General features: G+C 33.2%; 3 protein-coding genes across 4 annotated transcripts; 1 reads left to right on the top strand and 2 right to left on the bottom strand.

Moving 5' to 3' along the window:
• The first annotated feature begins 2,025 nt into the window (after nt 1–2,025).
• Nucleotides 2,026–4,983, top strand: LOC131655013 (uncharacterized). Of its 2 annotated transcripts, XM_058924920.1 has the most exons (5): nt 2,029–2,781; nt 2,893–3,278; nt 3,740–3,909; nt 4,085–4,145; nt 4,223–4,935. In XM_058924920.1, exons 1-5 carry the CDS (start codon nt 2,133–2,135, stop codon nt 4,271–4,273), a joined length of 1,317 nt encoding a protein of 438 aa, XP_058780903.1. In that variant the 5' UTR covers nt 2,029–2,132; the 3' UTR covers nt 4,274–4,935. The 2 variants fall into 2 exon arrangements, with proteins under 2 accessions (XP_058780904.1, XP_058780903.1); XM_058924921.1 differs by lacking the exon at nt 3,740–3,909 and having other exon boundaries at nt 2,026–2,781; nt 4,223–4,983.
• Nucleotides 4,984–7,460: 2,477 nt separating this feature from the next.
• On the bottom strand, nt 7,461–9,397 carry LOC131655012 (uncharacterized). Its single transcript, XM_058924919.1, has 3 exons — nt 9,178–9,397; nt 8,015–8,522; nt 7,461–7,938 (listed from the first exon to the last, which is right to left on the bottom strand). Exons 1-3 carry the CDS (start codon nt 9,326–9,328, stop codon nt 7,584–7,586), a joined length of 1,014 nt encoding a protein of 337 aa, XP_058780902.1. The 5' UTR covers nt 9,329–9,397; the 3' UTR covers nt 7,461–7,583.
• A 9,695-nt stretch (nt 9,398–19,092) lies between these two features.
• LOC131660465 (peptidyl-prolyl cis-trans isomerase) lies at nt 19,093–19,898 on the bottom strand. The gene has a single exon (XM_058929706.1). It carries the CDS (start codon nt 19,817–19,819, stop codon nt 19,304–19,306), a length of 516 nt encoding a protein of 171 aa, XP_058785689.1. The 5' UTR covers nt 19,820–19,898; the 3' UTR covers nt 19,093–19,303.
• Nucleotides 19,899–23,645: the final 3,747 nt, after the last annotated feature.

Below are 23,645 nucleotides of genomic sequence, written 5' to 3'. Positions count from 1 at the left end.
TCAAAATTTCAAGTTTAATTTCAACAATATTCATCAAATTAATATAATTTATTTATTGTATTTATTTTAGTTTTCAAACCATATTTTTAAAATAAATTATCAAATAAATTTTGTCATACATACTTTTTTAGAATCATTAATTATTCTATGACAAAATAGATCTGAAATATTAATTTATAAAATTATTTTTAAAAACTAAAAAATAAAACACAATCCAACAACCTCATTGGATAGATTATTGAAAAAGACACTCATTATTAATAAGATTATGTTTGACATGTATGTTTTTGAGTTTATACTTTATAAACTCACATGATAGTAAAATATCTATTTTATAAAGTACGGGCTGAGATTATTTAAAATAGACATGTCTTACGGGTCGAAATTACTTAATTTGTATATTTTTTATATATATTTTTTAATCATTAGTATACTATATTTATTTACTATTTATAACGATATTGCGCAATATATATAAAAACATTGATAGATGATAACTTAATTATTTTTATTTTTTTATTAAAATATATATTTCTGACGTACCGAATCTACCTAATTTATATATCTTTTATATACATTTCATACTCTAGTAGTTTAAGATATAAAGATTACAATATTAGTTTTACATGTTACTCATTCATTCAATTACAAAAACTTTTTATTAATCAATTCAATTGCAAAGACTAAATAAAAGTATACAGATTATTATATTACTTTTCCATGTTACTTACTCATTCATTCAATTGGAAAAGACTTTTCTTCTTTGTGAATAAAATCTTTCTTTTTTAATTGATTCAATTGCAAACATTAAATAAGGAGTGAAGATCCATTTTGATCCCTCACAAAAATTACATAATTTAAGTTAGTCTTTCATAAAAAATCCGATTTAATCTCTTATAAAGTTTATCCGGGCCATATTATTCCTTCTGCTAATATTTTTTTCAAATCAGTTTTTTCTTACTTTTTAAACCGTGATTGGACTGCCACGTTGAATTAGATTGAAATAAATAAATATTAATTTGTGTGTTATTTAAATTTAATTAAATATATTGAGGATTTACATTTTATTAATTTTATTTTTAAATTTGTGTATTATTTGAAATTAATAAATACTATTTATTTGTGTGTTATTTGAAATAAGCAAATGTTTGTTCCGAATTATTAAGTTAAGTATTTATATTAAGAATATTAACAATAGAAATTAATTTGTCTAGTTGTAAAGTGGTTATCATCTATCGGACTTAGATTCGACACTCCATTGGTAAAAATTTTGTTTTTTTTTAATTTTAAATTCATAATTATTTATTATTACTAGAAATTATGAGAATTATTTGTCATAAATGTATGTTGGCCTAGTGATAAAGACTTAATATGTTGTTTAAAAGTCTTGGGTTCAATTTCTTATATGTAACAATTTTGATTTTTTTTAATATTATTAATTCATAATTTTTTAAAAATGAAATTAAAGTGAAAAATTAATTTGGTATTTAAAAAATAAAAAATAAAAAATAAAATTCAACGTGTTTGTTCATTAATGGTTTAAAAGTAGGAAAAAACTGATTTAAAAAAAAAATTAATAGAATAACTAATATGATTCGGTTAAATTTTATAAAAAATTAAATAGGATCTTTTTATTTTGTGAGGGACTAGCTTGGGTTATGTAATTTTTACGAGAGATCAAAATAAATCATCACTCTTAAATAAGACGTAGAAAGATTACAATATTACTTACTTATCCATTCGACAACATAAATCAAATAAGAGGGTAAATTTCATTAAAAAAAAGCTAAAATTATTTAGATTAACTTGTTTTAAAAATATTTTAAAAATAAATAATTTAATACATAATTAAATATGATAAAATAAAATGATATTAATTGATTATTGTCACAAAATAAGAGATATAAAGATTTCAATATTTAGATGAAAATATTTAAAATTTAAATGGGTCGCAAAATTCAAACTCTTTGGGTTTTAACTTTTACGGAGGTCTCTGGCTGTCTTTTCATTCCCTAAACACAAAATTTGAAACACAAGATTCCAAATCAAAATCTTTGATTTAAAAAACTCATATTTGTTTAACGAGTAGAGAAAGAAAAGGGGAAATTTGAAAAACATTGGAAGAGAAGAAAATGGATGGAGAAATTAGGGTTTGGTGTTTGGAACATCTTCTTAGAAAATCAAGCATCAAAACCAACCTCATCAACAAACTTATTTCTAAAATCTCACTCTCCAATACCGATTACCGCACCAAGAAAACAATCATCCTCAGAACCCTCGAAGATGCCTTGTCGGAAGCATTTATCCCAGAATATATGCTCCAGATTTTTGAGGTACTAGAAAAACTGTTACTTTGTCACGACTCTTCAAATCCAAATTCAAATTCAATAGCTGCTGCCATGAAAGCCGCTTATTGTAGTATTGCAGTTGAATCTACACTCAAGCATCTTGACGCAGGAATATCAAACCCTATTTACGGCAAAGCGGTAAAGAGGATATGGGAAGTTAGGGTTCATGATATGCATAACGAGGGAAGTAGTTTTCTATTATCAGATGAATTGAAAGAATGGAAAAGTGAGATTGAGAAATCGCTTTTGGATGGGGAAGTTAGGAAGAAGCTTGCTTCCATTCCGTTTACTCGAAGAGACGCGATTGTAAAGGTGCAAGCTTTTTTGGCTGAAGCTTGGGAGGATTTAGGCCCTTCTTTTCTTGAATCAGCTGCGAAGAATCAGTTGGATTCGAGTGTGGGTGGCTTGCAGATGAAGAAACAACATGAGAAAGGTTAGTTTTTTCTGTCTTGCACTTTCTGAATTGTGAATCATAAAAGAAAGTTGTTTGCTTTTTAGTAGTTTTAATCTTAATGGTGTTTTTTTTTTTCTTTTCCATTTTAAGTTTCTCCGATAGAAATTCTGAAAGACAATGAGAAGGCTGAAGGGAAGTTTACTACTGTTGTTGATGTTGAGAAAGTGGATTTATCAGCCTCTTGCGGAAAAGCGGACACTTTGCCAATTAACGAGAAGACGAAGAATGGGGAATCTCTTAAGTGTAGTTCTGTGGAGTTGCAAACTTTGGCCAAGGATTCTGGTTTGGTAATTGAGGACACGAATGAGGAGCCACAAATGGAAAACCCGAGTTTGGATGCAAACTTGCCCAACGCACAAGCTTGCCAGGGTAGTAATAATAACGAGACTAATCTTAATGAGACAACTTCTGTTCATCAAAGTGATGCTCATCGCCCTAACTTGATGAAACCAAATAGTACTGCTCGAACTCATGAGGTAACCTTGACTGTGTTTTGTAAATTTTGTTCTTCTGGTTTATTCGTTTTTGACTCTTATAAGACAATAGTTTGATGCAACAATATGGTGTTGCACAATCCCTACAAAACCGTTTTGTAGGAATGGGTTAGGTTCAACCACATTTCTTAAGATTGTATCAGAGTTTGGTTTAAGATCCGGTGTGCCACTTGCTATTTGGTTTCCGCTATCAGGCTATCCATCATTTATTTCCACGCTACAGATGTCCTATCCTAGGCGTGAGGATGTGTGTTAAGAGTCTTATCGGATAATATTCAGTCTAAACATGTGGGCAATCCTCACCCTACAGACCTGGTGTCTTGATTTTAGGGTTTCATCTCGTTTGACATTTCGTTCACGATCCTTTTATATTTTTTTAGTGGTACATACATATATATATTTTTTGATTTGGACGTATGTTTAAACTTGCTTATTTTTTGTAGTGGGATGATTCGATAGATGGCTTACAGGCTAGTAAATTTAGTTTGCCTAGTCCAAAGAGGAGGAAACATTCTCCATTGAAGCCGTATGAACCAAAAAACATCATAAAAAGGAGAAAACCAAAAAAATGGAGTAAATTGGAAGAGGATACCCTAAGAACCGGCGTAAACACGTATGCATTTGTTTTAACTCATCAAGTTACTATAATGTTTGTATGTATTTTGATAGACTTTCGGTACAATTTCATAATTTAATTTTGTTTCTTATTCAGATTTGGCTATAATGTTTGTATCTATTTTGATAGACTTTCGGTACAATTTCATAATTTAATTTTGTTTCTTATTCAGATTTGGCATAGGAAAATGGAAACTAATCCTTAATGCGTATACATTTGAAGAGAGAACTGAAGTAAGTCTAATTAAAATGTATTGTTATTTTTTTGTTTCTACTTATGCTTTTAATGTCAATCAAATTCTGTTTATCAGGTTGATTTGAAGGACAAATGGAGAAATATGATGCGGTATGGAGCCCAATGAATCATTTGGCAGTGCATAGTTATTTTTTTGGAATGATTTGGCAGGGCATAGTTATTTTTTTGACGGATATTTCATGTCCAACAAAAGACCTACATGTACCTATCTATTTTGAATATTTTGAATTTGGAAGGTATGTTTCAGATGTATTTTTGCATACAATCTTAAGATTATACTTCAAAAACATGAAAAAGGATAGTGTCTCATTCTGATTTAGTATTACATGTAATTTTTGTCTCAGATGGATCCAACTTATTTTTGAGCACTTGTATTGGAACATTAATCATTTAATCCATCCTTTTATTTTTGAAAAAGCAAAATATTATATCATTATCCTTGTTAGAGCATGAGCCAATATTATATCATTATCCTTGTTAGAGCATGGAGCCACTGCAGTTTGTTATTGGCTTATTATTTTTCTAGAAAGCAACAATTAGAGTTAGTACCGAAAACCGACTTCTAATCAAAATTAAAAAAAGCTCAATTATTGAAGTTGTTTATAATAACACGGCCTCTAGATTGTTAATCTTGGATAATGGTGTGCAACATTGAACCCAAAATGCTATAGTGGTTATTGAAGTTGTTTATAATAACACGGACTCTAGGTTGTTAATCTTGGATAATGGTGTGCTAACATTGAACCCCAAAATGCTGTAAATGCTGTAGTGGTTAACAAAAATTCTATTTTAAAATTAAGAGTGTGTTTGGAAGAAGCATTTTAATGAGGAAAATAATTTTTTGAGGGAATTAAAAATGATTTTGACCAAAATCCATTGTTTGGATGAAAAAATATGAGAATTGTTAAAATGATGTAAATTTATGAAGTATTTTATTCAAGTTAAATTTAAAGAATTTCAAATGACACCAAAAAGTAAAGGATTTGAAATTGCTTCATAACTTGAGTGTTAAATTGTTTATTATTAATTTTTCTAAATTTGCAAAATGGTCCAATATTTTATTAAAATTATAAATTTATCTAATTTTTTTTCATAAAATTGCAAATAAGTCTTAATAATTTTCCAAATTTACAAAATGGTCCCTTAAAATTTTCAATTAGTCCCTATTTTTCATTTTTTAAATTTGGCCCAAAAGTTTTAAAATTGATGATAATGATTAAAAAATTTAACAATGAATCATTTTAATACTTCATCCAAACAAAAGAATTTAAAATTGAATGAATTTCAATTAAATCATTTGAATTGCTTAGAATTTTAAATTTTTTAAAATTTTTTAATTGTCTCATCCAAATACACTCTAAATGACAAAGTAATTTATTATCAATGAAAATTTTACCAATAAAGAACCTAAAATAAAAAAATTGAGGATATAATTTGTAGTTCTAACATAAAAATATATAATAATAGATAAGATGAAAATTAATTTAGATAGATAGTTACATATTTGTTGAATTTGTAGTTACAAGATTTTTTAACAAAGAAACTAAACAAACCACTAAATATGAAGAAATATTTATATAACACAAATTGCAGATACATTTTCTACTAGGTAATTCACAATATGTACATTTTTTTTACACAACTTCATAATCAAATTCATGTGATCACATTTTATGTAAGTGTAACAAAAATAAAATAAAAATAGATATATTTTTCATGTTATTTATTTTGACATGAGTTTGTTATTTTCTTTATACAATATAATATTTATGAGTTAATATTAATAGCATGACCTTGCTTTGAAGGCATACAAGTTAGACTATCACACAAGATATTAAATAGAATAGAGTTAAGGCATACAAGATAGACTACCACACAAGATATTAAATAGAATAGAGTTAAATCGTAACTAAAAAAATATCTCATACAATATTTGTAATGATTAAACTATAATAAAATAAGTCCTCTATTTATTTTTTTCCAACTAAATTATAACTAACTTTCACATGACCTCCAAAAAATTAAAAATTTGGTTGTACTCCACAAAAACCAAGTCACGTAGCTTTTGACGATTTAGCTTGCTTATCTTCTTAAAACGAATCTATATTATATTTTTTTATAAATAATTAACTTCAAATCACACAAGCTCTAATCTAACTTTATATAAAAAAATTATTAATTTTAAACTTATTTGCTTAAAAGTATTTCAATTATGCTCACATCCTCCTGATGATCGAGTTGCATGTTAGGCTTAACACTTTTATTGCAATGACTTGCAAATGAGGACATTGATTTCTATACACGGTTCACCACTCAATTGTAAATTGAAATGCAATAACTAATTATTATTGAGCATGTCATTCTAAATTAACTAAAGAATGAGCTTTAACTTAACAGGGGACATGTTTTCCTTCATTCTAATTGCAAAAGGTATGCAAATATGCCGTGCGCCCCCCTCCCCCCAATGTTTGAATCATTGTAGAAGTGTCGTAGATGAATTCAACAAGAAATTAATATTGATCACATTAGGAGAAAGCATCAATGTAGAACATTCTTACCTGCCAAGACTTGGTTGCTACCATTGTCACTCGGAACCTGTGCGACATTTTCTTCTCTAATCACTTGAACAATCTAACCATTCAAATATCTTCAATCCGGTCTTCTTGTAGCTCCAACCATCAATACTCTTTACAAACATATCCCCACTTGGAGTATTGACCATAAAATTGATCAATGTCTTAGACTTACGGTCTGTCCACTCACCTGACATAATATAGCATCCAAATTGAGTTTGCTCGGGTATGTCCACGCATAATAGAGCATCTAAATTGAGTTTGCTCTATCATTTGCCCTTATAACTTTGTCTTTGTGAGCTCTAGTTCGTATGTCCATGGTAACTAGGAGGCCTCAAATGCTGCCCATAATTTCCAACAGCTTGAAGCTTTTAGATTTCACAACCTTAAAAGACAAGTCATTTTGATAGAACTAGAAGAAACATGCAGTGTATTGATTAGTATGGATGTTTGCATTTTAGCTAATGGTAACGGTTTCTTATGAGATACCTCTTTTACTAATTAGCATGAAGACATTTACATTTGCTTGAACTAATTTTTTCTTCTTCTGAGTTATGCAAATCAAACTGGTGTTCCTCTGCTTGCCGATGCATCAGCCTAAAATCTTTTTTATTGATGTTAAAACTTCAAATATCTTTGCATTTTTTTATAGTATTGCTAGCTACAACTAAATTGCATTTAAGATAATAAGTAATGTATGTATGATTATGAAAATGGGACTAACTATGTCTCATTTGTTACATATTCAAAACCATATATACAACACCAAATCTCCTTTATAGATCAGTACATAAAACTTATATATATATAATATCATTAAATTAACATTCTAGCATGCATGAATTAATTGCAAGTAGTGAATTTGCAAGTAACATTTCCAGTTTCACCAGAGTTAGCCCTCATGAAGTGTAAAGCAGTAACAAGAACATCCCTAGTTGAGCCCATCAATGCATAATTCATGTGTTGGATTACACCAAGTGGATGATAAGAGAATTGAATGCTGTTATAAGAGTTAAGAAGTGCAGTTATCCCTTCTCTCAGAAGAGTCCTATAAGGATCTCCTCTCCCTTGCAATCCATACCACAATGTCATGTCTGTTCCATATCTTCTTGCTGCAACCATTCCAAAAGCTACTGCTACTTTAGTGTCTCTGTTGACTCCCCTCCAGTAGCATTCGTATTCCGGCATCATCCACGTCCTATCAAACAGTTTACAAAGTTATTATTCATATATAAACATAGTACCAGTAGTTAGTCGAACGGTTATAAACTTACTGTGGTGGACATGCTGAAGCTTCTACGAAGATCATGGGCGGTAGTGGACCTAATGGAGGTATCGGTGGAAGTTGCGGCATTGGGAGTAGTGGCGGAAGTGGTGGCATTGGTGGTAAGTTGAAATGAGGAGGTGAAGAAATCGGCGGCGCCAATGTCGGTGGTGGCAATGTTGGTGTTGGCAGAGTTGGTGTTGGGGGTGGTTTGGAAGATGTTGAGCAGTATTGCATAGGTTGAGGAGGCTGAGCGAGAAGAGCATCAACAACATACATTTCCATGTCAAACATCCTAAACATGAGTCTAGGATTTTGAGCAGGACCAGAAGCTTCACTACAACTCATTGATCCTCCTCCCTGTCCACTATTACTTCCTGAGACATGTGCAGAACAACCACCTAAATCCGGTGCACCGTCAAACCTCATCGTATAACTTCCAAACCAGTTTGTTGTTTCTTCTCTTGACATTGTTATTTGACCATTGCTGTCACTACATGACAGAGTTACTTTTGCACCTGTAGTAGCAGAAAACAACAGGTTATGGTTTGGGGGTGTGAAAGACATTAACTTTGGTCAAAAAAGTTTACAACATAGGTACATATGAAATTAATAAATAGATTGTGGCCATAACTAGCTGGCCACAACTGTATTTACTCTCTATTTATTGATCAACCAATGAAAAAGTTGTGAAAAGAAAACTTGCACTTTCACCTCATAACATGTGAGTATCTGAAAAAGTATGGGTTCATCTCAAAATACATAACAATAATTACAACAAAGTTTTTTTTCCAACTGTCAAAGTTGTTGATGTCTTAGTCGAGAAGTGTCTCTTATGGTTGACGGTATATCAATTTTTAAAAGTTAGTTGAAATTCTAACAACTAATAATCTTGTAGATACTCATAGTATTATTTGAACTTACGACCGAGATAGTGACCTCAACTTAGGTTTGTTTTTTTCTTATTTTTGTCAAATCTAACACTAACCAGATCACTCTCTTAATCGTAAAGATTCTTACGGTTGAGATGGTGACCTGATGTTAGATGCATCTCATCCCTTAATGTTTTTGGGAAGAGAGAATGCTTACTTCTAAGGGAGCATATCATATTAGTATTGTAAGTTGAAAACATAAACATGAAAGAAAAATGATGTTGAGGGACATAGATCTCACCATTAACAGGATAATCAAAAAGAGATCTCTGGCCATCTTTGCACTGGTCACAGATGACAGTTCCAGTGAGCATTGTATCTGCCGTTGTTCCATCGGTGATGAGTGAAAGAATGAGAAATGATGCAAACAAGAGTTTCCCAAGCAACTCCATGAATATTGGAAATCAAGTTGAAAAATGCAAAGAAAATGAGAAGTGAGTGTGATAGTAGAAAACGTAATGAATGAAGAATGACATAAATAGTTGAAAGCAAAAGAAGAAATGAACTCAAAATAGATACACACTCCTAACTCTCAACTGTCGCTTTTAATGCAATATGATGAAAATCACTTTTTCATGTGGGAATAAAATTCAACCATGAAAATAATAAGAAAGAAAGTAGTAATTTTATTGAAATGTCATTGTTAAATAATGATGTATTTTTATTACTATTTTAATGAATAAAAAGTAGAATACAAATATTTCAAAATAACACACACTATTATTTTTTTTTAAAACTAATTAATTTAAAACAATTTTTGTTACATATTTTTTAGATTAAAGTATATTACTACAATTATATGTTTGAACTACTAATGAATAACTACTAATAATTTTTTATTAGAAAATTTATATTTATTTAAAAAAATATTTATAAATCGTATTGAATAAAAACTCCTCAGTTTTACCATTTCAAAAAAAAAATATTTAATTAACATTTTATTTAGAATTCAACACATCCCGAATTTAGCAATACCTAAATTTAATTATTTTAAAATTCCATAACACTTCAACAAAATTAAAATACTTTTAAATTCAATGTATAAATTCTAATCAGACTCCATTCATAAAAATGAAATCCTAATTTTTCTAAAATAATTTATTTATTTATAAAAAAATTGTCCTTCAATAGTTGATCAATTTAAAATTTCTAATATAACATTATTACATTTTTAAATTCATCTAATTAATATTAGTCGTATTATTTTAAATTCAATAAATTTTTACTTTAAAGTAAATCTGAATCCACTAATACAGTACTACTGTAAATGATTATTTAAGTATTTTTTTCGAAACAATCAATTAAGTCATGTATTTTGGAAAAAAATAAATATACTCAAATGATGGAGTTCACAGTTTAAAGTAATAAATTCAAACGAAACTAAGTAAAACAAACAAATACAACGGTTGAATTGAATTTGATGGACGAATTAATTGGGTAGACTGTCACCCCTACCGCATTTTATTTTATTTGATTCTATTGTAATTCTACTGACCCACACATTTATAATGCCCGTACTATGTAAGAGAATCTTAAATATATTTAAAATATATATTTTTTTAAAACTTTTTTAGAAATATTTCATGAAATGTATTTCTAAAGCAATTGTTTTAAGCCACAAATTCTTTCGTTTTGTTTCCAATTTAACATTTCAAAATTTTGTGTTCCTAAATTTTCAAATTTATAAATAATTGCACCGTCATATTTTGTACTAAATCTATTTAGGTTTTTTCTTTAGCCACCTCCCTATGAGGGTCACCCCAAGCGAAAAACCCAAATTACTCCTGCTTCGGAAATGAAATTCCGAAGCACTTTTTTTTTAAAAAAAAATTTTCACTATTCGGAAGTGCATCTCCGAAAACACCTCATAGGGGGTGTTTTCGGAGATGAACTTCTGAAAACACCTTTGTTCAGATTTTGGGGGGTTTCAGAAATGAACTTCCGAATTATGCAGAAACTGGTTTTTTTTTATGTTTTTCACAGTCTCGTATTTTTAATTAAAGGAAACCGGGAAATAAAATAAATGACATATAAATAGAAAAAACTAATATGATAAAAAAAGTAATATATACAAGCCGATCCAAATCCAAATAAAAATAGTGTGCTAAAGATACAATCCGAAAACAAAAAATAAATAAACCCGACCACTACTGGGTGTGCCTAACCCTCTCACCCTGGGCCCTCCTCTGCCGCCTGTATGCCGCCGCACGGCCCGAATCAGTGACGATCATCTCCATCACGGCGGCTGCCTCTGGACCGCCCTGATGAACGACACCTCGATCCAACGCGTCCCGCCCAAGCATCTCTATCTGCTGGCAGATCGGCAGGATATCAATGGCGTGGTCATCCTCGGCCTGCTGGTTCTCCAAGATCTCCTCGTGTGCTGACCTAGGAGCGCCGGGAGCGTCGGGTGTCAGCAGAGAATGGGACACCCGGTAGAACCATGTGACGTACCCCTCCACACTGTGCCAGTCCTGGGTGACCCGCATGAGACGGTACTCCTCCGGTACCACATGATGCTCCCAATCGTCCTACATGGCAGTGAGCTGCACTCTGGTCACTGTGTCGGGAGCAGCCTCGAAGGGTGACCTGGGTATCATCTGCACGAATCTGAACTGCCGCATGCACCGCTCAGGGAGATACCAGACCATGATGGTAGTCCCGCATGCCAACCAGCCAGAATATAGAGATATGCCGTCAAAGGGGACAATCTGAGTGTAGTCGCTGAACGGTCTCCAGGTGATGTCGTTGTGCATCGTGCTGTCCAGGTACCCACGGTATGGTCCCACCGCATTGTTCCCCTCTGGAGAACGTATCTAGCGGCCCTGGGCATGGCGTCAACGTACGCAGGATCGATGTGGAAACCGTGGATGCGGGAGAAGTAGGAGATGATCCAGCTCTGAAACTTAAATAAATACGAAACATAAGTAAATACGAAACACAAATACGAAACATAAATAAATACGAAACAATTAAAATGAAACGTACCGTGAGTAGTGTGCAGGATCCAACCAACTGCCTCGTCCTCCAGTTGGAGGCCTCATTCAGCTTCTGGTAGAGGTATGCCAGAGTAGCTGCCCCCCAGTTCCACTGGTGAACGGTATCCAGGTCCATGAAGTAGCGGAGGTAGGTCACGTCGACGTACCTTGCACTCTTGTCCACAAAGCATGCAGCGCCTACCACATGCATGTACCAGCACCGAAGAGCGCAGCCGCGGTGATACTGTGTGAATAGATCGTCATCCGCGGCTTCGGCATCGGCCGCCGCGTCCAGGTGGTGCTCGAAATAGCGGCTCAGTGTGGTGAACCGGATATGAGGCCCAGATGTCGTGGCGCACTCAAAGTCAGCAACTTCGGGCTCCATGCCCAAATAGAGCGCCATCCACTGACTGGCCTCGACCCTTTGGATCCGGGAGTGGGTCAACAGCGCCCCCCTGATGGGCAGGTGGAGAAGACACTGCACATCATGCAAGGTGATCGTCATCTCCCCAACCGGCAAGTGGAAAGAAGACGTCTCCTTGTGCCAGCGCTCCACAAATGCCCCTGCATGCCGTGGCTGATGGTGGTGTACCCCGTCATGCAGAGCCCGCTAAGCCCTGAACCTCGCACCGCGTCGTTAAACCACTCAACTGCTGGTTTAAACAGACTGAAAATCTTTCGGGTATGGTTCACCATTTTCAAAGGATCTCTCTCCTGTTACAAAAAAAAACAAATAAAAGCATATGTTAAATAGACCGTTAAGAAAATATCGAATAAACGTCTAAATTATAAACGGTTAAATTAAAAAAATACCTCTCCCTCCCAGATACGCCTAGCGACGTGGTTGCGGTAGGATATCAGCACGAAAGTGTCAATGGGCCCTCCCGGATAGCTGTCCTCCTGCTTATCCTCCTCCCCAGGTGGAGGGTCAACATCCGGTACCCCCTCCGGCTCAAGGTATGGCACTGCCACCTCCTCCTCCTCCTCCTCTCGCTGGCGGGAAGAAGATACCTGAGCCAGCCGACTCCTAGATCCAGATGAAGAGGTACCCTCTCCCACGTCCACGGGAACTCGCACACGGCGTCCCCGGCCCTGCCCCCGTCCCTGGGTCGACGCCAGCTGCGCCGCCGCCCGCTCGCGTCTAGCCGACGCAGTCTGGGTCTCTCTACCCTGTCTGATGCGTGCTGGTTGGTTGCCTGACATGTTCCTGTAAACAATTGAAATCGATTAATATGCGAGACAAAAGAAAAAACAAAAAAAAATTGCACTTCTGATACAATTCGGAAGTTCATTTCCGAAAACTGGGATGGAGGTGTTTTCGGAAATGAACTTCCGAAACACCCCTGCGCAGAACTTCTCTGCAACCTCCAATGGCAGACCCCAAAATCAAACTTCAAAACAACCCATAATGCTTCTAAACAACCTAAATACTACTAACAACCTACCCCTATATCATTTATGCAATTGAAAACAACCCTAACATGCATTTGAAATATGGATCTAACAAATATAGAACTTACAAATTGAGTGATTTGAGGGCTTTTGAATGTAGTATAGCAAGGTGATTGGAGCATTTGATGCAACCTTGGAAGTGTGTTAGCAGAAAATCTCAGAGGAGTTGAGTTTGATATTGGTTTAGGGTAAATGATTTGGGGGGAGGGGGGCTGTTTTGCTTAATCTGCAAAACGCGCAATATTTCGAAAATGAACTTCCGAAATGGTGTTTTCGGAAGTGCATTTCCGAAATAAGTCAAGTTTTTTAAAAAAAAATGGCGCTTTCGAAGATGCATCTCCGAAAACACCTTTTTCTTACATTTCGGAAATGCATTTCCGAAGTCAGGGGTAGTTTGAGTTTTTCAGCAGAGATGGGCTAGAAGGTTGGGAGGTGGCCAAAGAAATTTCCATCTATTTATTACGAATGGATATGTGATTGAATGTGTGTATCTTTAGGAGGTCCATACAACACAATTATATTGTGTATAAATAATAGTAAGAAAAAAAATCATCCTACCGTCTATATAACTTTTATTTTTTTAAGTAAAAAATAATTTTAAAAAATCAATTATAGTAGTAGTACTACTAGATGAGACTTGAGAGTAATGAAATTTATGAAAGTGAATCTAAAAGTGGAAACATGGTGGCCTGGCATTACTTGATGAGTGGTTATTATGATTGCCGTCAAGGTAGAGGGGAGAGAGACAGCAATTCATTTATGGTGGGAAGAAAATCCGACAATCACAAAAAATAATTACACCTTCCGGCTACTACTAGTATGTAGTAGTATGTGTGAACTGAACCTGTTCAGATTTGCTGTAAAACTTTCTCCTTTCCAACCACACATCACATGCCAATCGCTCAATGCCACACCATTTGCATTCTGCTGCAAGAAACTAGATTTTGTAATAGACTCGGTTATAGAGTTATACTAGGTCATAACCGGCAAGTAAACATACCACCCAAAGCTCAAAAAAGACTCTTTTCAATTATGAGCTAGTTATATTTATATACTCCTCACAAAAACATTTGAATACTTAAATAGGAGTAGATATTATGATTCAATATTAAATAAATACTATGCACGAGCTTTGAACTCTTGATGAAGATTCACTGTTTTTTGTATTAAGAAAAAAAAATATAAAATGTCAAATTCAAATAGTATAAAAATATGTTGATTATCAGAAAACATATTTTTTTTTCTCTTCATATTGCACAATTTTACTTGAAGTAGTTTTTAGGGCTAGTTTTTAGGGCTATATGTCTCAGAGTAAAACCTATAGTTCTTAGTTTCATCAGTGATAAAACTCTAGTCAAGTCTATATATGTATGTTTCCTCTTACCTAACTATACACCAGAATATTTATTGGTTTAAGCGTTGATCTCTCCCTATTGTGAGTTAGTAAAAAAACTTACGGGCACCTTTCTCTTCACATATACTCTGAAGCCTGCCGAAATATATCAAATAAGACATCCTAACAAAGTCAACCAGTATTTGAAACGTGAAATCTCCTGAGAATGAATTGCATGTTCCCCAAATTACCCAAGCACGTCTTGCGACAAACAAGACAAACCTTACCAATAGGAAATAAAGAAATCATAGGGCGATATCTAATGATCGTACGATTTCTACCGATGAGATGGGTTGGCATAACCCATCAATAGAAACAACAAGAAGAAGATCTTGAGCATGTGTTGCTTGCAAATAACCAAAAACTGATGTCTATATTATAGTCATATCAAACTTTACGTTCATGTCATTAACACTTTTACTATTAAATAAATTAAAACAAATTAAAATATAATATTAGGAGTATGAGTGTAATAACCCTCGTGACTTTGTCCTTTAGAGACAATAACTCGTTAGATTGAGGAGTATGAGTGTCATTTAAAGACGGTAACTCGTTAGGTTAAGGTGTATGAGTGTCGAATATAAATTACTCTTAACTTCAACTTTTAAACAATGTAAGACTATTTTAGTCATCTTAAAATAATTATTACGCCAACTGTTGTCTTGAAAAACTTGCGAGAAAAGTTTCTTGCATGTACAATGAGACGTTTGTACACAATAAGAGATGAAATATCAAAGGTTCAAGAAAGGAAAACACATCATCTCAACTAACTAAAATATAGATAATATCATATTACTAGGCACTTCATTATTTTTCACCATAGTTTTCAAATTTATTTAATTTAACATTACATCTGACGTTTCAAAGCACCTCACACAAGGCGTTCATCCCCCACATGTATCATTTTTAGGGGGTTATGACACACCCTAGATTTCCAAAGACTTGAAATATCGACTTAAGCACTTTGCTCTAACATAACTTGTGCTTGGAGGCTACGATACCCACAAAGATTTCTAAAATCAAACTAAAATATAGATAATATCCCCTACTTGTTTTCACTTCAAGTTCAAACAGACACTTATCTTCTAACAAAATGCTCGCGTTAATTCTACAAAGTAATTTCACATAAATCTTGAATGTCGTAACGTTTTTATCATAACACCTACCACTTTTTAAACTAAAATAGATCGCCATCCTAATACTTACGTTGCAGATTTTTGTAAACTTGATCATCATTGTGACACATTTAGAATTTTTTATACTTTTAGTCTTAGTAGTAGGACCTTCATTTGTAGGAGAGGTGGTGGATGAATCACCCATATTTGTTTAAATAGCAAAAACGACAATAAACTTTCACTTAACACAAATCAACAAAAGCACCTAATGTGAGATTCATGGTACATATGACACATTTTACTTAACACAACATCAATACTTTCTAATAGAACTTCATAATTATAACCTTATAAACATTTTACTAAACACAAATCAATAAAGACACCTAATCTGAGATTCATGGTACATATGGTACATTTTACTTAACACAACATTAACACTTCCTAAGAGCACTTCATAAGAACAACCTCATAAACATTTTACTTAGCACAACATAAACAAAGAAACTTAATCTGACTCATGGTACATATGGACTTTTGTTAACACCAACAGTAAAAATAAAAAACTTATTTCCTTTTTATCAACATAATTGGAATAATAGAAATAGAAAAGGTAACTTGCGTGAAGATAATTTATAAGCAATAAGCAATCCATAACAACAAAAACTAAAATTTATAAGATACATACATACATAAAGTGAGTTACATACCGAAAAATGTGATGAAAAAGATGCGACAATGATGGAGAAAGTTTCGTTTGAGTTTAGTTATCTTTCCTTCGTTTCAAGCTTCATTGGCGCTTCAATGAAATTAATGGCGTTCGAAGGGAGGAAATGAAGTCTCGTGTATTGGAGTAGATGACGTTTCAAAAAAGATGATGGAAAATGAGTTTAAAAACACGTTAGGGCGTTTAGATGAAGAAGATGAAGATGAAAATTGCATAGGGTATGTTTTGTTAAGAGACAATTCGACTTTCTAAATGAATGAAAATGAAATGAGTGTTGAAAAATAAATGAAAAGTTAAAGTCTAATTTTTGAAAATAAATACAAAAGAGATTTCCTCTCCATTGGACCAACCAACCGAGGGAATAGGTAAAATAAAAATTAAAATTAAAAGAGAAGAGCGCTAGATGAAATACAAAGTTAAGATTTCCTCACGGTTGGAACTTCCAACCGAGGGAATAGATAATTAAATAAAAGTGTCATGTGGAATACAAAGCTGATATTTCCTCTAGGTTGCAAGTCCCAACCGAGGGAATAGATAATTAAAAAAAAGTGTCATGTGGAATACAAAGCTGGTATTTCTTCTAGGTTGCAAGTCCCAACCGAGGGAAGAGATAAATTAAATTAAAAAATAAGAAGAAAGGTACCTATTGAAAAAAAAAAGAGTAAAACTTTAAAGCTTGATCCCTAAGACACATTTCCTATCATTTTGTTCCTACATCTAAGGGAATAGATTATATTGATTGATTTAGAAATAAAAAATTAGGAAGAATCCAATTGAAAAATAAACAAAAAGTAAAATAAGCATAAGTTGGGATTTGAAGCGTGACCCCTTATCAACTTTTCCTATCAGTTGTTTCCCAACCGAGGGAATAATGGTATTTCTTTTTTAAGAAATCAAAACGTGGCATAGTCAAGAAACATACCTTAAATGTAGGTTGACTGAGGTAAAATTTTTGTCATAAAATATATTATTTATTATAGTGTAGGTTACGTTTGAAATTAGTTGAGGCTTAATCTATATGATACTTGATCACTTAGCCTTAGGAGATAAAGTAGAACATGAGAAGATCATGCCCTAAAAGGCATATCTTATTTGGGATGACTAACTTTTGATGACCTCTATATAATAAATTCAACAAGGTCCTCTAACACATGCCCTATGAGGTAGTAGTCTCAACATAACATTATAGGACCTTGGAGTATGAGATAGTCACATCCTAATAGTACACATATTCAGGTTGATTAACACCCTAGAACCATCAGATGATGGAGTCAAAGAAATCCTCTGTTACTTGTCTTCTGGAATATATAAGTATCATCAAGGAAGATTATATAGTATTTAAGCCCTATAGAACAATTATAAAGTCTAACAGTCGCTTAAAGTTTTAAGTACACATTATTCTAAACCTTAAAGCTCATATTTATAGTTTACTTGATCACCTAAGTGTTTTCAGGAATCCTTGATCGTTGAATACTGTTAGAATAATAATGCAAGTGTGTGTAAGTGAGAAAATAAGGAGTTGAACCCGGGCGCGTGTCCAGACTCGCTGGTCTATAAATCTGCCCCTGATTGTCATCGAAGGTGGTGGCGGCATGGTGCGGTGGCTGACTATCGAAATAGTTTGAGATATTTTGATAGTCTCGAAATTTTAAAACATAAGAATAAGAACCTCAAAATTTTATTGAAATTGATATATAAGTTAACCAAATTTAAAAAAATTCTAAATTTATCATAAAAATAATTTATATATATTATTTAAAATTTATATTTAAAAAACTAAAATGGTATTCATATACGATTTTTTTAGTTGTAATAACAAAACTTATCTTTTTAGTGAAAACAATACGAAAGTTTATAAACGGATACAAAACTTGTACTTTTAGTGAAAAATTATAAAATTGTTATAAATTTGCAAATATAATATTTATTTATATTTAGTATAATTTTTTTAACTCTTTTTCATTGCTCTCGATTTTTTGAAATCTTGTGTCATGGGCCTGGTTCGGCCCTCGCTGTGACGATGAGTGTCATTTTTTTTTCTCTCTTTTATTTAATTTGGATGACAACTGAGTTATGATAAGTGATTTATATTTTATTACTTTGAACTATGTAATTTGTAAAGTTGTCTAAATTACTAGAAGAAATGTATGAAATTTGTTGAATCATAGAGATAGAGAATAGTAAGAATATAAACATTTTTGAGAAATAAAATTTTATAGTTGGACGATTTAAATTTAGGTGAATTTTATAGTTGGGTAAAATTATCTCCAATGTAAAATGTCTTGTAAATATTAAATAATTGTATTATTTATAATTAATTAAATATGTTAAAATTAAATAGAATTTTCTGATTGGTTGAAGATATACTGCCAAATTTTTTGAGAGGGTAGAGAAGTTGTCCCTTTAAATTAATGTTTTATATGGAGAATTAGTTTTCATATTTATGTTGCAAAAGCAAAAGAAATTCTATGAGATAAGGCAAGCAAACATAGAAAGAGGAAGAATTATCTATTATTTATATTTTTAAATTAAAGCATTAAGTTTCAACCAAGTTCATTATAGTTCACCAAAGATAGTAGCAGTAGAACAAACACTAACAGTAACACAAAAGAAAAACATACTGAAATCAAACAAACGAAAACAAAAACAGATAATAACTATGGCTGAAACATCATCATGCTGCATGTTTATGTTTTATAAGCTCAGAGTTGGCCGCAATCTGCGATAACCACCGGCTTCGAGGTCTTCCCGGAGCTCGACCCGACTTTCTCAATCTCCTTCACCACCTCCATTCCTTCAACCACCTGACCAAAAACCACATGCTTCCCATCAAGCCACTCCGTCTTCGAAGTACAGATAAAAAACTGAGATCCATTCGTCCCTGGACCCGCATTCGCCATCGAAAGAACTCCAGGACCGGTGTGTGTCTTGATGAAATTCTCATCTGCAAACTTGGCTCCATAGATAGACTCTCCACCGGTTCCGTTTCCAGCTGTGAAATCACCACCCTGACACATGAAGTTGGGGATCACACGGTGGAAGGAAGAGCCTTTGTAATGAAGAGGCTTCCCGCTTTTGCCAACTCCTTTCTCGCCGGTGCAGAGAGCACGGAAGTTATCGGCGGTGAGAGGAGTGGTATCGGCGTAAAGCTCCATGACAATACGGCCGGCGGGGTTGCCTCCGACGCTCATGTCGAAGAAAACTTTAGGGTTGGACATTTTTTTGGGAGGTGAGGACTGAAAGTTACCTATCGGAGAAGAAGAAGATGCTGGAGAGTGTGTTGTGTGTGTTTACTAAGTCGGGGGAAGAGGTGTTATAAATAGTGAGAGGAAATGGACACGTTGCATATTGTGAATAGGTGAAGTAACTAAAGTTTAGTTGAGAATTTGACTATAGCATTATTATTGGTGGGTGGATCTGATTCCAAGCATATGCTAGATGAAAGGAATTTGATTTGGTGCATGGTCACGCTATTTTGCATCTAAATTGAGAGGTTATAAACTCAAGTTTGTTTGGAATTAGTTTTTAAGTAAGATGCTATTAAAATAATTTATTTTAAGTAAGATTTCATTAATTTTAAATTTTAAAAAATGGTAAAATAATGAGTTTTTTTTTATATTTTAAGAGAGGAGCGTCAAAGTCTAAAGAAAAAAATTACATAGTAATCAAATTTAGGAGTAGTGAGTTCAATATAATCCGTTAATAAAAAAAAGAAAGGAACTCGTTCACAAAACATCAATATAGGACTTAGATCACACCATATATTGGCAAGTGTATCTGCACAAATATTTGACTTACGGTAAATATGACAAACATGCATCTCTCAATTCAGTTTGAGCAATGTTAAATTTATTGCACGAATCGCATTCCAATTATACTACCTTATTTAGAATTCAAAATATTTTAAACAAAATTTTTGGAATCTATATGAAGCTCAATAGCTCGAAACAAGCTCTTTTGTTAATCATAATCCTTCTAGCACACCCTAAAGTTCAATAATATATGCACTACAAGAACCCAAATATCTTATGAAGCCTCCAAGCAATTCACCTGTACAACCTCCTAAAATTAGACCACCACATCCACCTATCAAGCCATTTTTACTAGCTCTATCCGTGCTCATCTCACCCAACCCGAAGGAGGAGTAGTTCACCTTATTTGCTTAGTCTTTCGAGTCAACTTCACCTTATCACCATGCAACTTTGCTACTAAACGAAAATACTCATGAGCAAATTTAGTAACACACCCTAACAGAATTTTAGGTCTAAAAACTACCATCATGCTGTTTCTTTTTCCTCCATGTTCAAAGTGCATGACAAGAGGTTTCCCAAAGTTTCGACCACAAAGGACCTCCACTAATACCAAAATTCAAATGCGAGAGGTTATTTAACTTATGGAAATATTTGTATATTCTTATAGACTTGAGGCGATTGCATTTATGGCCTTATTCATGGGTCAGTCTTGCATATAGGACTTTGATCCATTGTGGATTAATATTTTTTAATGTAAAATAAAGATTATACAAAAATAGAAAGTAAACGAACAACAAATTGTGTCACTATCTATTTTCGGACAACAAAATTAATCTTTTTAAAAACTACATTTATTGATCTATGAGACACAACATTGCTATGCATGAGCATAAGGATTCTCTATAAAATATTCATTATTTATGGTGCTAGCAAATTAAAAGTATCAAAGATAAGTGGTATTAAATCATGTTGATTGTCATAACACGATTTCTCATATTAGACCACTTTACTTTAAACAATACTGAGGGATGTTTGTCTCAAAGTGAAACCTATAATCCTCAATCTCATCAAGGGGAAAAGTATAGTTCCACACATGCATTTCTCACTCTTATCTGCGTTAACACCAGAACATATGTTGGCCTAAGTGTCAATTTTCCCTCCTATGGGTCACTCAAACAATTTACAAGCGGTAATGTTTAAAAATGTTCGAAACATTATAAATGATACGTATCATCTTTTGAAAGTAGAAGTTCACAACCATTCTTATCCTTGCAATTTTGGCGATTTAATCAATATCGATTCAATAGTGTGTGTGTGTGTGTCTCTCTCTCTTTCTCTCTCTCTCTCTCTCTCTCTATATATATATATATATATATATATATATATATATATATATATGACGTATACTATGAGAATGACATTTTTATGTGAGAATATGAGAATGAATCTGAATCATTAGATTTTAAAATAAATGGTGGAGATTATGTGTCAATATTTTTTCTCTCTCCTCCATTATTAAAATAAATGATGGAGGAGAGAGAAAAAAAGATTGTCACATAATCTCCACAATTTATTTTAAAATCTAATGGTTCAGATTCATTCTCATGTTCTCACATAAAAATGTCATTCTCATATGATACGTCATATATATATATATATATATATATATATATATATATATAAGTCTTGCAAAGAGATTTGGTATCTTCCTTTTTTAAGGGACTAGAAAGGTTTATCTAGCCTCACATTACTTTTATGCAGATGATATTATATATGATATACTACAATAGAAGACAGTCTAACCTAGTACCTCCCAATAACTTGTTTGTTAGATATGCTTTGGCCTTTGTTCAAATTGTCAATGTCTCAAAATCAACAAGTTTTTCTAGAGTGACCCCTTAATTTAAACTGACTCATATTTCTTTATTGGTTTCAGAATAGGATATATGCCTTTTTCATATATGCGACTACCAATCTTCAAAGGAAGACCTAAATTGACTTATTTTTAACTAGTTTGTTATAAAATCAATGCCAAGAACAAAGTATAATAGGTTTCTTTTCTTGGCAGGAAACCCACAAGGGTAGGAAAGAAGAAAGCAAGAAGAACACAATGAAATTGGTTATAAATTGTTATTCTTTACTTTCTCTTTGAAACAAGATTACAAGTGTTACAAAATAACAAATAACCTCTCTCATCCTAATTAGGATTTGCAGTGTGTAATGATAAGAGATTAGTATGCTATTTATAAGAAAACTAACACACTAAACTAATGGGCTTTTACACACAGACTCTTTACACAAGCTAACTTAAATAATTGTGCTTAACAAACAGCTCAATTCGAAATGCTAACAATCCTAGCATTTTGACTACTGCATACTTGAGCATACTTCGACTACAGCATTGCAGGCCTTCGAATACAACATGTGATCTGACTTTGATGACATGCTAAGATCCTGTCGAGTTTGCAAGTTTTTCCAAGTACATAGGGTTCACAAAACTTAAGCTTTTTGACTTTGTCTCCACCAAGCAGATTTTGTTTCCCTAATTCGACCAAACCCCTTTCACTGACATGACCCAATCTCATGTGCTAAATTTTTGTCTTCGACAAAGGTTTCGTGGATGCAATATCTGCAAAACCACTTACAACTTCAGCCTCAAGGGTATACAAGCCTTGTTTCTTCGCGCCTCTCAAGACTTCCTTCGACCCCTTCATGACTCTTAGGATACTTTTCTCTCCTTAGAAAACATATCCTTTCTTGTTGAGTTCACCAAGAGAAATCAAATTTCTCTTCAAATCAGGTACATACCTGACTTCAGCCAACAACCTTATTGACTCATCATGGAGCTTGAATCTCACAGATCCAATATCTGCAATCTTGCAAGCTTTATTGTTTCCCAGCAATAGAGATCAACCATCTTGATCACATAGTTCCTAGAACAAGTCTTTGTTTGGAGTCATGTGCCAAGTGCAACATGAATCCATAATCCACTCTTTACTTGAGTCGCTGCTTAAAACCACAAGAACATCATATGAGTCAAAATTATCTTGAACAATGGCGTCGTTGCCATTATCCTTACCTCCATGATCTTTCAGGAGTTCAGGGAACACTTTTCTTGAATGAACCTTCTTCTTACAGTGATAACGTTGAATACCAGATGCATCACCATTATAAGACTTATGCTGACTTTTACCCTTCTTCTTGTCGAACTTGCAATCTCTCTTTGTGAATTTCTCCTTAACCGACAGACCTTCACCAGTCGAAGATGGCTTGTGCTCCTTTCGTTCATTCA

Source organism: Vicia villosa, linkage group LG3 (genome assembly GCF_029867415.1).
Source record: "Vicia villosa cultivar HV-30 ecotype Madison, WI linkage group LG3, Vvil1.0, whole genome shotgun sequence".
Classification (NCBI taxonomy): domain Eukaryota; kingdom Viridiplantae; phylum Streptophyta; class Magnoliopsida; order Fabales; family Fabaceae; genus Vicia; species Vicia villosa.
This window is presented reverse-complemented; position numbering and strand designations above follow the sequence as displayed.